General features: G+C 31.8%; 2 protein-coding genes across 2 annotated transcripts; both read left to right on the top strand.

Moving 5' to 3' along the window:
• The first annotated feature begins 1,035 nt into the window (after positions 1-1,035).
• Positions 1,036-7,549, top strand: LOC145598668 (putative GABA transporter 2). Its single transcript, XM_081655048.1, has 7 exons — positions 1,036-1,474; positions 1,550-1,780; positions 4,340-4,437; positions 5,599-5,785; positions 6,159-6,289; positions 6,414-6,650; positions 6,847-7,549. Exons 1-7 carry the CDS (start codon positions 1,360-1,362, stop codon positions 7,234-7,236), a joined length of 1,389 nt encoding a protein of 462 aa, XP_081511174.1. The 5' UTR covers positions 1,036-1,359; the 3' UTR covers positions 7,237-7,549.
• A 7,742-nt stretch (positions 7,550-15,291) lies between these two features.
• On the top strand, positions 15,292-15,988 carry LOC145599422 (uncharacterized). The gene has a single exon (XM_081655809.1). It carries the CDS (start codon positions 15,406-15,408, stop codon positions 15,985-15,987), a length of 582 nt encoding a protein of 193 aa, XP_081511935.1. The 5' UTR covers positions 15,292-15,405; the 3' UTR covers position 15,988.
• Positions 15,989-16,663: the final 675 nt, after the last annotated feature.

Genomic DNA, 16,663 nt, shown 5'->3' with positions numbered 1-16,663 from the left:
TTGAAATAATTTTGTCTAGATTAAACTTATAGAAAAGCTTTTTAAAAAGGCACTACTTAATTATTGTTTTAGGAGTTGAAAAGTAAAGAAAAAATTGAGTCAAAGGAGTAGGCAATACACATTCGTGTGAACATGGTCTTGTTGAGAAATGGAGACACAAAGGAAGTTTTGCCCCCCACGCGTGATAATCATGTAGTGGATATTAATTAGACGGCATTCCATCTTATGGATATTATGTGTGCTAAATTTTATCGTGTGTGGAATGAGTTGAACGGACAATTAACACACAGTACAATCTCGAGGTTTATCGTAAAATTGTTATTAATCTCGATCATGACAAGTTTATCTATCATCACTATAACTTTATAATTATTTTTTTTCCACATATTACTATAAATACAAGTATGAGATTGTACTGTTTTGTTGTCTTTAAAAATAAACAATACTCGTATTACTCAAGTATCAACATCTATTCGACATAAATACTTGTGTAATTGAATAAAAGTTTTCGTATTTTTTTCAAACAATTATTAATATCTTTTAATTGTATACTGAAAAAAATCAGTCAAAAAATTTAAATCCACTCAATAACTTTGTCAAAAATGTTTCACTAGTTGACCTTGACCATGAATTGTGTACAATGTTGTCAAAGGGCTAAATATGTTCTTCTAGATCTAAGACTATGACAATGTCGTGGTTGCCATTTGCTTTGTCATATCATTAAACCTAAATTAATACCAACTTGTATTAGTTGTATATATTCCTAGTCCTCCTCCATACTTCATTCTTCTTTACTTCTTACATCCAATTGCTATATATTCTTGACCAAAACTTAAGATTTGTTTATTTTAAACAGAGTTTTATACTTCTATTTTTTAGTCCAATTATCTGTAAAAGTCTTCATATTATACATCTGTATTCAAAATTAAAATTAATTATCTATACACTTATATAAGTCTTAAAAATACACCATATATTGTGATTTGAAAAAACTAAATTAATGGTGTTAAAACAACAATTTGCAAACCAAAAAGTTTGGTACCCTTCCTCAAAAATTATAACTAACTCCATAATTTTCCCGCGATCTGAATTAACGATGGTTATAAATTTGTAACTATCATCACTCATTTCTATCTCTTCTATTCTCTTATACTCTTCACAAAGCAAAGCATTTTTATAGAAAATTTTCTTATTCCTTCTTAATTCCCATTTTTAAATAAAAAACAAAATAAAGATAAAATAACACATTGTTGTCAGCAATTTCATTTAAAGCTAATTCCGTATTCATAAGATTACCCAATTTTCCAAAATTTCTCCTAAAATTCTCCGTTTTTTCTCTCTTACATTGAATTCGTTACCATGCCACCGGAAGATCCAATGACTACAAAAATTTATCCAGGACCAGTATCATCATCATCCTTGCCCGACATCAAACACGATGATGCCGGAGCACAATTCGTCCTCGAGTCTAAAGGTAACGAATCGTGTCACGTTACTAGTTCAAATTACACTATCAACACGACAATATAATGTGGGAATTAAATTGCAGGAAAGTGGTATCACGCAGGATACCATCTGACGACTGCGATAGTGGGGCCAACAATACTGGCATTACCGTATGTGTTCAGAGGATTAGGTTGGGGATTAGGATTCTTCTGTTTAACGGTGATGGGTTTGGTGACGTTTTACGCTTATTATTTGATGTCACTTGTTCTTGATTATTGTGAGAGGAATGGTCGCCGTCATATTCGATTCCGTGAACTTGCTGCTGATGTTCTTGGTATGTTATTTTCTCTCTCCTGATTTTTGTTTTGTTTTGCGGAATTTGAGGTTGTTTTAGTGTGATTAGTGTTAGAATTGTGGTAGATTCTGTAACGCCTGAGAAAATTGCGTTTTATTAGGATCACGCTTAATGATGGGTTAAAAATTTTAGGGTCTAATTCGGGTAGAGGTGTTATAATTGTGTTGATTTCTTGTGGATGTGGTAAACGGGTTGTTTGGGTCGGGTCAAATTTAGGTGTGAAGAATTTAGGGTCAGGTGCTTTATTTAGTTATAGCTAACCATGTCACTCGAACTCTTTATTTTACCTTAAATATCTCTGTTGAACTCTTGGATAGAAGTTTTTCATAATTTAAAATATTCGAATCAAACACTTGGATGCGTACTCCAGTTGGACACCCGGATTTGAGTAACATTAGTTAGAGCCTTATAGACTTATAGGGGGGATTACACTACGAGTCATGTCAGTTTTGCAAGTCTAATTGTATGTTGCCATGTTGGTATTAATCAATTCACTTGTACAATTGAGGGTTAAGGGGTCTCAAGATATCGACTCGTGATTTTTTGGCAAAAATGCATTGTGTTATTGTGTACAATGTATGTCGTGCACATTGAATATCTCAAACTCATTTTAGATTTTTATAACCGGTTATCAAACAGACCATAGGAATCAAAATTAGTGGTCGTATGAGCGTATGACTAGTGTTGTATGGAGTAACTGTGTTTCTTGAACGCCAGAGAGTACAAATGTACAATGGCAATTTTTTTAGGATCAAGTAAAAACAAGAAGGTAGTACTAGTAGATGTTTTCTTTTGACAGGAACATAAATTGATCAATTAAATAACCTTTCAATAGAGCATTTAAATATACTGCATTGTCTGTGTGCTGTGTCAATGTGAAAAGACAAATAATACGAAGTCAAACGTAGCACGTCTATTTTGTAGGTTTCCAAGATAAATATACTGCACAACTCCAACTACAAGCATTTAAATTGTGGGTTCACTTTTTCATTAAAGCAATTTTTTAGTATATTTTTTTTCAACTTAATTCCTATCTAATCTGATATTGATTGATGCCTTGAGAGAGGATATGCTTGAGATTTCTTGTAAATTTTTTAATAATACTTCTGGTTTGTTAATTGTCATGTTAAATGGCAATTAAGAAAATACAGTTGGAGTTGAGTGTATGTATAAATTTCAATATTGTATAAATACTATATACTAGATAGTGATGGAAAGAGTCATCTTCTATATAATATGGAGTATGTTATAATCTATAGGAAGTATAATCATGGAGTCGTAGACAAATCATGATAACAATCTACGAAATATCTAGCTTTTACAAAATTAGATTAGTCAAATGTGTTGATTAATGGAGTAAGTACAATTAGTAATACTATATCAGTAATAATATGTTGATTAATGGAGTAGTATGGTCAATAATGCTGCATCTACCCCAAAAGTTCAAGAACGTTTATTATAAAAGCAGGATCTTAATTAGTCGTAGAGTATTGTGCTTGCCTAGCATTTATCGATTTTTTGTACTAGTAGCTTGAAGTTGTTGCTATGCTTTTTAGCTAAGTGGAAATAATTGAATCGAGCATAATACACCAAAAAGACATGTAATTTGGAGGATCATGCTTGATCTAATAAGCATAAATGTCGACTAGCTTAGTTGATTACATTTTTGAGGTAGTACTTTTACAAAGAGTCGGACAATATCCAAGAATCAAACCCGCATATACATAGTTACTTTGTAGAAGATAAGGCTATAGCAAAGACAATGTATATTCTTAAGGTCATTTTGGTGGCAAGTATATCCCTCTTCTACTTGTATTGAAAATGGATCATCAAACATTTTTTATGTAAATGATCAAACTGTTTAAGCAAGCAAGGGATATACTTAGGCTAATTAAGTGAATACACTATACGTGATTGATTGATTATATACATTAATGCAGATCAGAATTTAGAGATTGATTGATTATCAAACTTAGGCAACTAAAGTATCTGATTCTTACTTGTTAAGAAGAATATAGACTGTATGATTATTTATTTAAAGATAATTGTGGAAAACTACTTTCTATTGCTACTTTTACTCTGTACATTCAATAAGATTTACTTTTTTCTTTGAAAAATTCCTATATGGAGTAAGGCAATTTAATTAATCATTTTGACAATTTGATGGTTTTTATAAGCTTCAAAATTCAAATGTTAATTAAGGCCCATATAAAAAGTTCTTACTGTACTCCTTACTTCCATGCTAATTGACATGATATTGTTGGTTATATCTTCTATCTAGACTATGCAACTCAGAATAATGTAATATTGATTGAAAAAATTGTTTTAAGACGGTAGCTAGTTACTGTATATTAATGAATTTTAAGAAGTAATTGTTTGGTATTAGAAGTTTGTCCATATGATACCTAATACTATGCTTCATGACTTGTAATGAAATTGTTAGTGAAACAATTATAATTGCACATATTTATTAGTTATTACTCACCTGGCCTACTTGAACATAAAACTAACTATTGTTTTTTCATACAAATTGAATAGGGTATGGCTGGATGTTTTATTTTGTAGTGTTCATTCAAACGGCCATTAATACCGGGATAAGTATAGGAGCTATCCTCTTTGCTGGGCAATGCCTTCAGGTAGTAGTCTACTATATTCTTAAGCTGTTTTTTTCAACTCACCGATTACTATTTGAAGTCAACATTTGATTAGCTTTTATTTTTCAAATTTGTGTGCTTCAAATTGCGATGTTAGATCAGCTTTCCACAAATAGTTGGGCTGATTTTCTGACTCCTGTCCTATTTATCACATTCACATCAGAAGTTGTAGCTTTCTTCTAGACAACAGCTTTTATATGTAAACATCACAATTTGTATTCCTAATTTGAATTGGTCACATGGCTTTCTGCTTTCCTGGTGATATTAGCTGAATTAAAGGGACTTAATTAGTGACTTTTCCAACTATTACTTTGCTTTACAAAATAATCAAAACACGTGTTTGATTAATCATACAAAGCAATATCCCATTAAATATTCCGACAAGACAGAGTTTGGAGAGATTTAGATATATACATCACGGCATCACCTTTAAATAGTTGAAACAGTCGGAGTTACCAAATGATGGCATATTATAAACTGCTTAAATCAATCTACCTAGTAGATCTTTGCTGATAATGAATGAGGAGTATAATAAACATGTCTTTATTTGGGATTTGTTTGAGTTTATGATTTCAATATTTCACCACAGAATGAACATTTTTTAGGCCACTTACAAGTCCTACATCTAGCCAGGATATATCAATTGTATTGTGCAAACTAAACCGAATTATTGCTTAATACTTCAATGAAGTTAAATCTCAAAATTGCTCTTTTCTTGCTTATCGTACTTTTATCAAAAAGCTAGCAAACACAGTCCTTGCATAAATGTGTACTTCCTCCATTTAGAAATATTGTCCACCTTGTAAACTGTTGCACACATTGATGTGAGCCACAGGTAACACAGTGGACATTCTTATCTCGATGAAGGGGATATCACTCCAATGCAGGAGATAATTGTGGTACAATCTATGGAACTCTGCTGATTAGTACACTTAAAATCTCGAATATGCTCTGTTCATGCTAAGTATGCTTTTACTAGAAGCCAATGCAATCCTAGTAAAAAACATGCATCGCAATTGCAATTCTTTGGATCACATTTAAGTGTTTTAACTGCTTGCTTTAATATTGATCTTATAGTTTATTCAATGCAAGTATTATATACTATGATACTAATATTCTTCTTCTTTTTTATTGGGTTGGAAGCTTATGTACTTGAGTCTCTTGCCAAATGGCTCGTTGCAGTTGTATCAGTTCATAATGATGGTGACAGTGGTGTTTATTGTACTCTCCCAGCTTCCATCCTTTCACTCTCTCAGATACATCAACTTGGGTTCATTGGTTCTGAGTTTGGGCTATACCGTCTTAGTGGTCAGTGCATGCTTATATCTAGGTATGATGGTCAACATATCGTATTATTATTTGACTGGTTTAGGCCTATGAGATATCTAAGGCTAAATAAAGGAAGCTTTTTAAGAAGAAAAAAAAATCAATTTTTCAAGAACCTAAACTAATTAATTACAGTGCTGGACTGTACTTTAATCTTTGGCTTCTTGTTATAAAATTGATTCTTATAATTTCTAGTTTATGTTGGTTTACTCTGAATAGCCACTTACACCAACCATTTTTCACATGAAATTTTACAAACATAGCAATTTTATTGATGATAACTGTCTTTAAAATTCACATGTGAAAGCAAGCAAGCATCAATGAGCTATTTGAGTTATGGAATTGCATATATAATAAGTTTGAGGCTTAATTTGCAGCTACCTCAAAAAAAGCCCCTCCAAGGGACTATTCTTTGGATTCTTCAAAGGCAGTGAGCATTTTCAATGCGTTCAATTCTATCTCCATCATAGCTGCAATTTTTGGTAATGGCATACTGCCAGAAATACAGGTAACTTGTTCTGTAAAATTCTTCTATCATTAATTTTGCATTGTGATTACTTTTGTTTAGTACTGTATAATTTTTTGGTGATAACAAGCATGATTTTTTTCTTTCTTTTTTACATCTTTGTTAGGCAACTCTGGCTCCTCCAGCAACTGGGAAGATGTTTAAAGGCCTTCTGATGTGCTACTCTGTCATATTTGTCACATTTTATGCAGTTGCCTTTTCTGGATATTATGTCTTCGGTAACAAATCTACTTCAAACATACTTAAGAGTTTCCTGCCTGATAGTGGACCAGCTTTGGCTCCAGATTGGGTTTTAGCAATCGCAGTCATCTTCATCCTTCTCCAGCTTTTTGCCATTGGCTTGGTAAGCTTAAGTTCCAATGTTCCTAGTAGAATCATGGTGACTCCTTGATCCTGAATTGTGTGGACCGTATGATAAATATTTTGGACGACTTGACAAAAGTAGATAACCAACTGGTTGTTCTTTATCAGTAATGGGGTAATAGTAATTTTTTTACAATGCATGTGTTTAAATTGATTTGAATCAATTAATTCAACAGGTTTACTCTCAAGTAGCTTTTGAGATCATGGAGAAGAAATCAGCAGATACAACCCAAGGGATGTTTTCAATGAGAAATTTGATCCCTAGGATTATACTTCGTACATCATACATGGTAGTGTGTGGATTCTTAGCCGCAATGCTGCCATTTTTCGGCGACATCAGCAGTGTTGTAGGAGCCATTGGTTTCATCCCCTTGGATTTCATACTTCCTATGCTTCTCTACAACATGACTCATAAACCATCAAAAAAATCAACTGTTTATCTGGTTAACATTGCCATCATCATCATCTTCACTGGTGCTGGACTTTTAGGGGCCGTCTCTTCGCTCAGGAAGTTGATTCTCGATGCCAAACAGTTCAAGCTCTTTAGCAACAGTATAGTGGATTAGTAATGGACCATAAGGCGACTGACCACTTGAAAAAGTAAGCTTAACTAAATGTTAATCACATTGTACACTCAATGTATACTTGTATCTGAAATACAGATTAGTATACACAGTCAAGCATCTTAGTGTTAGCTGTAGTTTTCCACGATTTTTTTTTCGCTAACTGTAAAGTTTGTTGAGCCACATCTGTGTGTAGTTTGTGCTTATTTTAGAGTTGTTACATACATTCAGAACAATGGTAGGAGGATTGGGAGCTGTTTTCTGTAAAGAAAATTCTGTACAAGAGAATGCGCTCTATGATTGTTTGTTATTATCACTCTTTTGTGTATCAAATCAATTAGGCCTAAGAAATCCATACATGAACTGAAGAATACACTACAGTATTATAGTTTTCCCTTTTTTTTTAATACTCGCAACATTTTCGTTTGTAGAATTTGCGAGCATTGTAAGTTTTGTAACATTTCCATTTTAACCGCGCTAAATTACAAGTTTTTAAAATTGAAATGTGATGATTAGCTAGAATGGACAAGCATTGAGACCAAGCCCCAGAAACTTGGACTGGACTTTGATAGTTTGAGGCTCATTCACTGCGCCTAATACTAGAAAGAAAGAGAATTCAAAATTCAATAGTAAACCTGGCCCAGCCCAATCTTTGGATTTTGATTTTGACTTTACTTTATTCTTCTTTATTTTTCGTATAAATTATTCATAAGGAATTGATTTGAACACCTCATCATCTCCAATAATTTATCTGTACAAGGTGTAAACAGGAAATCAGCTGATAGTGGAGTCTTAGTGGTCAAGTAATTAATTATTAATTCAATTTATTTCGAAGTAGACAGTCCAATATTGTGTTCTACTCTTAATGATAATTATTATTCATTATTCTGATAATAAATTATTATGATTTTGTCAATTATCTTGGAGATTAGATGCATGGTACTTGTTATTTGCTCTACACAATGCTCATGTTTTGGTACGGTGCACCCAAATGAATAAAATTAATCAATAAGTTACCTAGTATGAACTCAATCATTGACGACAACTAGATGGGTTGAATATATGTATTATGAAGGGGAAAGTCTTCCCTAACCAATGCGAGATGAGTCTATTAACAAATATAACAATCCCGGTAAGGTAGAGAGTGGCGTATCCGTGAATTCTGATCAATTATACAATTAGCTGTCTCATTTATTAATTGCAACCAAAGCTATATTTTTGGGTCTTCTTACATATTTGTGGTCAGTATATTTTAATTACAGTTGTTCTTGCGAAGAAATTACAAATGAGGAAATGTGATTGTTTGTTGTTAGGCAATACCCAATTGCCCTAGGGCAAGTCCTTAGGGAAATGACAAGGTCTCCTACCGAATTACTAGCACTAGTGTACCCTTGAGGGGTGCTGGCCAAATAAAACACGACTAGTTGGACCTAAACACTTGGAAATAAGAGTGTAATTATTCCTTCTCTCTTTTGAATTTTTCATTTATTTTGTGTACAAATTTGAGGAAATTTGGAGTGAACGACTTAACTTTGTATTAAATATCGAGCATATCAGTTGTGCGGAGTAGAATTTAACAAAGCTTATGGATAAGGTTAGAAGCTCACAACAATTAGCAAACTACATACAAAAGCTTCCTCCAGTACAAAGACTCCTTTATACAGTACTTTGGCTCCAATAGTTGGTGTGATTGTGTGAACGTGCTTGTTATATATAACTCTTATAAGTACTATCAATTGATGATGGTGTGGTGCATCACGTACGTATAGGACTTTGAGGATTTTCACCCACGAGTCTTAGGCACTTCATTGTAAGAAAGGCATATACGAAGTACTTCGTATATAATAAGCATTTTACAAACAAAATAATAAAATCTGCCTATACATAGGTTTTAATTTTGCAACTAATATGCACTTTTGGCTTTGCATGCAAGTTACTAAGACTCTTTGATTTAACTTTATTTGTTCAATTTAATTATTTTATATTATATCAACTTATTATATTTAAATTTATATTTTTTTACAGGAAAGAACTTTAGGCCTAGTTCTTTTCAGCTTAATTTCAATTCAGATTAGTTCAGTTCAGTTCAGTTCAATTCCTAATTATCTTCTCTCATAAACAATTCATTATTTCAGTTTAATTCAGTAATCAGAACAGACCCTTAGTTTGTATGAAACTATTTGTAAATTGAACTTATTTTAATTTGTCTTCATACCCTAAGCAAATAAGCAATCATATAGGGCGGAAATTCTACTCTAATCAATGAACTCTAATTAGTATGACAATAATTTCAGCTACAAATAATATATAATTTTCTAATTTGATCCACTCTTATTATTGCTTTAGATTTATAAAATAGTGATTTATGTGAACTTATAAGATGACAATGCATGCAAATTATAGTACAAAGTTACAAACTTAAATTTTTAAAGTTTTTCTTATCCCATGCTCTATGAGTACTATGACATATTGACATTTAATTTAAGAGTTAAAAAATCAAATCTAAATTCCGAATGGGACAAATATTTTGTCCCATATAATCAAACCTATTAATTGAACATAGATTGCCCATTTATATTTTGCCAGATCGGTCCTTCACTCCTTCTCTAGCTAATACGTCACTTAGCTTATACTCTAGTAAACATTTAATTCACGTCTTCAATAAAATAATTAAATCTTATCCTCCTTTCCAAAAAAATAAATTAAATTAAATAATTAAATCTAACCCAATATATAGATTGATCTTAGATCATAAAATCGCCCTGCTCCCATCTGATACCAACATCAACTTGTTTTTTACTCACTGTCCCTTTGATAGGTGTCCGTTGTCCATTTTAATAGCTTCATTTAAAATATCGGAAGGAAATTAATTTATAATCTTCATTTCCTTAACCAATTAGTCATATTGGTATAAAAAATAAAAAAAAAAAAAAAAAAAAAAAAATTACGGGTATGTTTTACTAAATGCTTGTATTGCTTTATCTAATTGTTAGAGTTTAATAATTATACTCTTTATGATGAACTTGAAGCTCTAAGGATCAAGTTCAACTTAAAACCGTTCACAGATTAAATTTTCTCTTATTTCTAGTAACACTCGTGGCTCGTGTCTGATCTAATTGGTAGGGATGGATACATTTAAACAAATGGTTTATGGTTAGAGTTGGCAATCTATGACACGACACGACATGACACGACAACACGACCGAAACCAGCACGAAATGAATACGAAGTTACTAAGAGAAAACACGAAATCGGCACGACACGAACACAAGTTAGTAAGAGAAAACACAAAGTCGACACGACACGAAATCAACCTGAACACGACCCGTTTAGATAAAGTGGTCAAATTATGCATTTATCTTACATTTTACATAATTTTTGATAGATTTTATGAACAACACGAAATTGACACGAGACCAAACACGAACACGACACGACTTTTTGCCAGCTCTAATGTTAATTATGACCCACTAATCCAGACCCAATTTCACTACCACTATACAAGACATTATTAGAATATTAACTATTAATCAAAATCAACTTCTTTAATTAATTTCAAAAAAAAAAAGTCCATAAAATTAAGGTAAGCAAAACATATACTTCGTATATATATATATATAGTCATCAGACATCAGTCATCACAACATGTTATATGCTCAAGACTTGATGAAGATCTCAAAGTATATAGTGCATAATTTATATGTCTTACTGTTCTCAAAAAGTCAAAACGTACTTATGATAATAACACTTACAGTTATAAAACGAACACATAAGCCAACGAACAACAATAGGTTGGTAGTTTTGATCAAATCAACAATAGGTAGATTTGACTGCCTTGCTAAGTTGCTAATTGGTGGACAGCATTAGTTTATAGCATGGAATGTAGCAAATGAACACGTACATTACTTGTTAAAATTGGTGGTTCTAATTCTAAATCGTCTATATATGATCTATATGACTATATATATATGATTGATCTAGAATTTTCCATGCATGCATTCATTAAAGCTACCTAAGTCGGCTGTTGAAGGGATAATATTCGAATAGTATTCACGGCCTTCTCGCGGTATGTTGTATGTAGAAGATCATATAGATGATGCTACCACTGGGAATGTGTTCACACAGTTGTTGTTCACGACCCTTTTATGGTCTTAACTTTTAGACAGTATATTTAGACTTAAAGATCAGATGACCAATTAGCTTAGCCGGCCTGGTTAGCCACGACTAGACTTAATAATTATTAGTGAATGAGCTACCTAGCTAGTTGGGTGCAATTTATTCACAACCCAACATTACACAATGCATGTGGCTTCTAAGGTAGGTCGTGGACTCGTGGGTGAACACAGCACATAACCTCGTCAAACCTTCTATGGACTCAGATCAACTAGTGAACTGCCCTTAATTTATTTCCCAAATACATAGTTTAAAATAATAAGACTCAAACACTCTTCCTAAATTATAAAGAATAAATTGACAAAAGAATTATTAACTCGAATTAATCGTCAAAGAATAATTTTAGAGTAAATCCTCGCCATAAAACTGTTGTAGAAAGGATTAAAAATAATTTAGAATCAAGAATGTGGAGGGAGCACGACTACATAAGATTATGAGTATTGAATTCAGTATATTTCATGGTAAGTAGGAAAAGGCAAAGAAAAAAAAAAACTTAACCGGCCAATTAGTGACTTTTTGAGGGTCCTATGAAAAGAAACAAACTTTTTTAAAAGAATATGCTTTATTACCCAACAAAAAAGCTATTGGTAAAGGTAATAAATAAAGATAACACAAATGAAAATTACACCAAACTTCATCATCCAAACTTTATATGATACGGAGTACTTCATTTCTTTAGGCTAGTTTGCCAATACATGACTTCATGCCCTAATTTCTTTAATCTATACTAATACATTAAAAAGCGTTCCAAAAAATGCCACATACACCCCCTCACTACACCATGTCATCATCCACTCGATTCATCAATATGTAATCATCCACTCGATTCATCAATATGTCACGTCATCCGCACTACCAACAATGTTTAATGTTGCCTCAATTATATTGAAAAAAAAAATATATGGATGAGAAGGTTCGAACTCTTGACCTCTTTAATTTGAAGAAATGTTATTGTTTAACTACCTAGGCAAATAGTCAATTATGTTTTAATGTTGCACACTATATAACAATATACATAAAAGTGTTGAATATACTACCTCCGTTACATATTAGTTGCAACTTTGGAATATTTTATCTCTCACAAATATTGTCCAAAGTTGCAACTAATATGTAACGAATGTAGTACATATGTTACTACATTCATACACACTATAAACACCAAAAAACATACATACACACTATTAAATGCTCTTAAAAATTAACACTTGCACAACTACAAAAGTAGTATACCAGGGTAACGCCCGAGCTACTCACTAGTTATCAATTAAATAAATTAAAGTAATGATACTTAGTTAGGACATGTTCTCTTCAGCTTAATTTCAGTTCAGTTCAGTTCAATTCAGTTCTTAATTTCCTTCTCTCATAAACAATTCATTTCAGCTCTATTCAATTCTGTACAGTTAAGTTCAGCTCCAATCAGTTTAGTGAATCAGAACAGACCCTTAATACTTGTATTTGAAATATATATATTGAGACTCACGAATCTACTAAGGTCTATCTCATGAATAATTTTTTTAAAAAAATGTAAATCATAAAAGAAAGTCGGAGTGACATAGGTAAATAGTATTAAATTATAAAAAGTTAAGAAAAAAAAAAAATCAAACCTCAATGTGTCAATTAAAAGAAAGTCGGGCTTGTTCACATTTACTAAATTGAACTGAACTAAACTGATTGGAGCTAAACTGAAGTGAACTAGAGTTGAAATGAATATTTTATGGGAGAAGGAAATTAGGAGTTGAACTGAACTGATTGGAGCTAAATTAAACTGAACAAAACTGAAATTAAGTAAATATGAACACGCCCTTAATTAATCCAACTTTCCAAGTATTTTTGGCGGTGGTAAATGCCAAACAACCAACGAGTACATTTGCATTGGTCAAATTATCCTCAGAACATGGAGATTAGGATTTTGGTTTATTATAATCAAAGTTGGCGATCTGTAAATTACATGATATTGACTTTTTCCATTCTATCGATTATCGACATGATTATATAAAACTTAAAATCTATAAATGTTTAATTAATCCAAGGCCCTAATTATAATATCTATCAGAAATAATTAAATGCTGCGAATAATATAGATCATGTCTAACAACTAACAAGTGTACAATATTGAATTACTAATTAATAAAATACGCTTGATCAGTTGCGTTATTGATCAGAATTGACGACTATTATTAAGATACATATATAACGTGCATGTTAATTTAAATTAAAAAATCATTTAGGTGTCATAGTTCATACTAGACTATAATTTAATATATGTGTCATAATCACAATTCGATCACAATGAAGATTATCTAGGTCTTTCCTTAATTAAACGTACATAGGACTTGTTCACTTCAACTTAATTTCAGTTCATTTAATTTCAATTCAGCTCCAATCAATTCATTTTAGTTCAGTTCAGCTCAACTCTTAATTTTCTTCTCTTGTAAAATATTCATTTAAGCTCTATTCAGTTCAGTTCAGCTCCAATTAGTTTATTTCAGTTTAGCTCCGTTCAGTTCAGTTCAGTAAACATGAACAGCCGAACAGGCCTGTAGATAAGTCGAATTTGATTCGGGTTTGCATGAAATTTTATTAAAATAATTATGTTTGAAAACCTATAATATATTCATCATATGTCTTTATAACTGTATAAAAAAAAAAAATTGAAAAAGCTTTTCCACAATTTTCGCTTTCTTTTGTTTCAACATATATTAATAAATATCTTGTACATAGTAATACTTTGTTTGGCATTAGTTTAACTTTTCTTGTCTGAAATTATATTAAGTGTATTTGTGTCCTAACTGTACATTGTGTAGTATTATAGAGCGATTGATTATGTATGATTTAACCAACTTCCATTTTTTAATACAAAGAATTAAACTTCTCCAGTTATAAAATTGATTTGAATCTAAAATCATCACTATAATAAGTTGCTCAAACATTCCCTTATAATCCCAGTCAATTAGTTGCACACATACTTTATAAAAAAAATAAAAAAAATAAAAAAAAAAAATTACATGGTAAATTTAAATGTAACGTGTTCAATTGAGGGTTACCATTAAAGTATTTAATGCATTCTCCAGAGTTCAGACCCATTTTCAAGCTAGTGGATCCAATTTATACGTATAAAAACTAATCCTAATCGCTTTCACTTTTTACGCGTCAAAATCTTAGCCCGTACATTGCAATATTTCATCCAGTTTCTTTATTTAATGCAATACTATGCATAAATGCATGTATCAATGTTATTATGTTAGGTTAAAAGCGGATTACCAAAAGTGAAATTATAATTAAATAAAATAGCGTCGCATTCTTCTTCTTTAATAAATAAGAGTACAAAATTAGTGCATGGATAGCTAATATATATAATGGTACAATTATTCATCTCTTGTAAATTTGCGATTACGTTTAAGTATTTAACAAATTTATGTGATAAGTATTAACTTTTTTTTTGTTACTAATTAATCCCATCATTTCTCTTTTTAAAGTAAAACTTTAAAAATGTTACCATAAATTAGAATTATTACTCTGCATATTAAAGAAAATATAGACATATGTGGCTTTAACGAAGTACACTTAGTCCTCGTTGGGAAAGAGTCTTGACCACGTATAATCCCAATAAGTAAATATCTCTTTATTTTTTTAATTTCATGTTACAAAACTTGTTCCACCTTATGTATAGGTCTTATTTTTCTACTTTTTAAATATTGATCAAATAAATACAACTAAACATCAACCAACAACTGATTGTCAAATAAATAAATCCATTGAGTCGAACTACTCCCCCGAGAACCCAACTCAGCTAGAGCATCTAGTCAACTATGAACATGAGAATCCCTTGCACCATACACGAAAATAAACACGTCGTACGTAATATATATAATTGGTCCCATTCTTCCATATGATTAAACCGCATATTGTGGTGCCCTATTGCTTAATTAACACCCTCTTCCTTTCTCTCCCTCATTGTTTCCTACCCAACTTATTTTCTCCTCAATTTTTCTCTCAAAAATGGAGCAAAAACCTCAAACTCAAACAAATTCACAAAAAAATGATCAACAAAAATTACCAAACCTTCAAAAACCCAACATTAACACCAATAAGAAACCAATATGGGATTGTGGTAGCACCCTCTACGACTCATTCGAGCTCACCTCGTTCCAAAGACAACTCGATTCCGCCATTATCAACTCATCTAGAACATACTCCATGCCTCGTCTTCCCTCCGAACACCGCCGTGCACCACCACCACCACCGTCGAAGAAGCCGATAACCTCCAAGGTTTCCAGATCTTTCCAGAAGCTTCTACGGTCAGTTTTTAGGGCTTCCAAGCCCAATAACAATAATTCTAAGCCCAATTACGATAGTAGTAGTAGCAGCCCTGATCCATGGTTTTTGGATCATGATGAAGTCCAAGAAAAAGACAAGGTGGTTGATGGTGGTAGGTATTTTCTTGTCTATGAAAAGCCCAATGGGCTTTCGAGTATTCCTGAAGTTCCGGAAGTTTGCTTTTCGCCTGAGATTAGTTCGTTGGTTAGGAAAACGATGTCGGATCGTTTCACGGCTGCTTCTACTGGTATTTACTGTATTTAATATAGAATTAATTAAGGTATATAAATATATTAAATCGAGTATATTAACTTTTTAAGAACTTGTATTATTATTGATTTTCCTTGTTATATGGATAGTTGCTAATATTTTTGTTTTTTCTTAAAATAATCTTAGCTCGGTTACAAATTCTTCGTTGTTCCTGGGTATAGTACACCTGAAGTTAGGTGTTATATAACTAAAATGTTACTAAAATGTTAAATTAAGTAGAAGCGTGTTAAAGTAAATTCATAAATAGTACGTGATTGATGAATATATGTTTGAGAGTTGATACACGAGTGTTGATCAAATATAGTTATTGTGTCTTTTTTGCTTTGCATAATTGCTATTACGGATCTTGATTTGCAATAATTAACGTTTGTGATATGTCTCTTATAGTATAGCAAAAAATATATTTGTTGAGCATCAATTCATTCTTTCATGGTGGACCAAATTTTTTTTTAATTAAAAAAGCAAAGACATGGCATTAGTTGTGAATTGTGATTGATCTATGGCATATAACAGACCTATATTAAATACAGGATATCTTTACAAGACTTTTCAAATTTCATAATATCACTAGGGCAAAGGTACAATAGTAAATTTAATTTGGAATTTCCTATGATTAATTTTGATCCTATCATTTATTTCCATACATTTTAAATTTTGTGATTATGGTTGT

The sequence above is a fragment of the Chenopodium album genome, chromosome 20 (genome assembly GCF_948465745.1).
Source record: "Chenopodium album chromosome 20, dcCheAlbu1.1, whole genome shotgun sequence".
Classification (NCBI taxonomy): domain Eukaryota; kingdom Viridiplantae; phylum Streptophyta; class Magnoliopsida; order Caryophyllales; family Amaranthaceae; genus Chenopodium; species Chenopodium album.
This window is presented reverse-complemented; position numbering and strand designations above follow the sequence as displayed.

What these genes read in the sequence shown, in the direction of transcription:
- LOC145598668 (XM_081655048.1), top strand. Translation starts at nt 1,360, where the DNA reads ATGCCACCGGAAGATCCAATGACTACAAAAATTTATCCAGGACCAGTA. An exon ending in TTGCTGGGCAATGCCTTCAG is followed by an intron (nt 4,438 to 5,598) that starts GTAGTAGTCTAC and finishes TTGGGTTGGAAG; the next exon opens with CTTATGTACTTGAGTCTCTT. An exon ending in CAGTGCATGCTTATATCTAG is followed by an intron (nt 5,786 to 6,158) that starts GTATGATGGTCA and finishes CTTAATTTGCAG; the next exon opens with CTACCTCAAAAAAAGCCCCT.
- LOC145599422 (XM_081655809.1), top strand. Translation starts at nt 15,406, where the DNA reads ATGGAGCAAAAACCTCAAACTCAAACAAATTCACAAAAAAATGATCAA.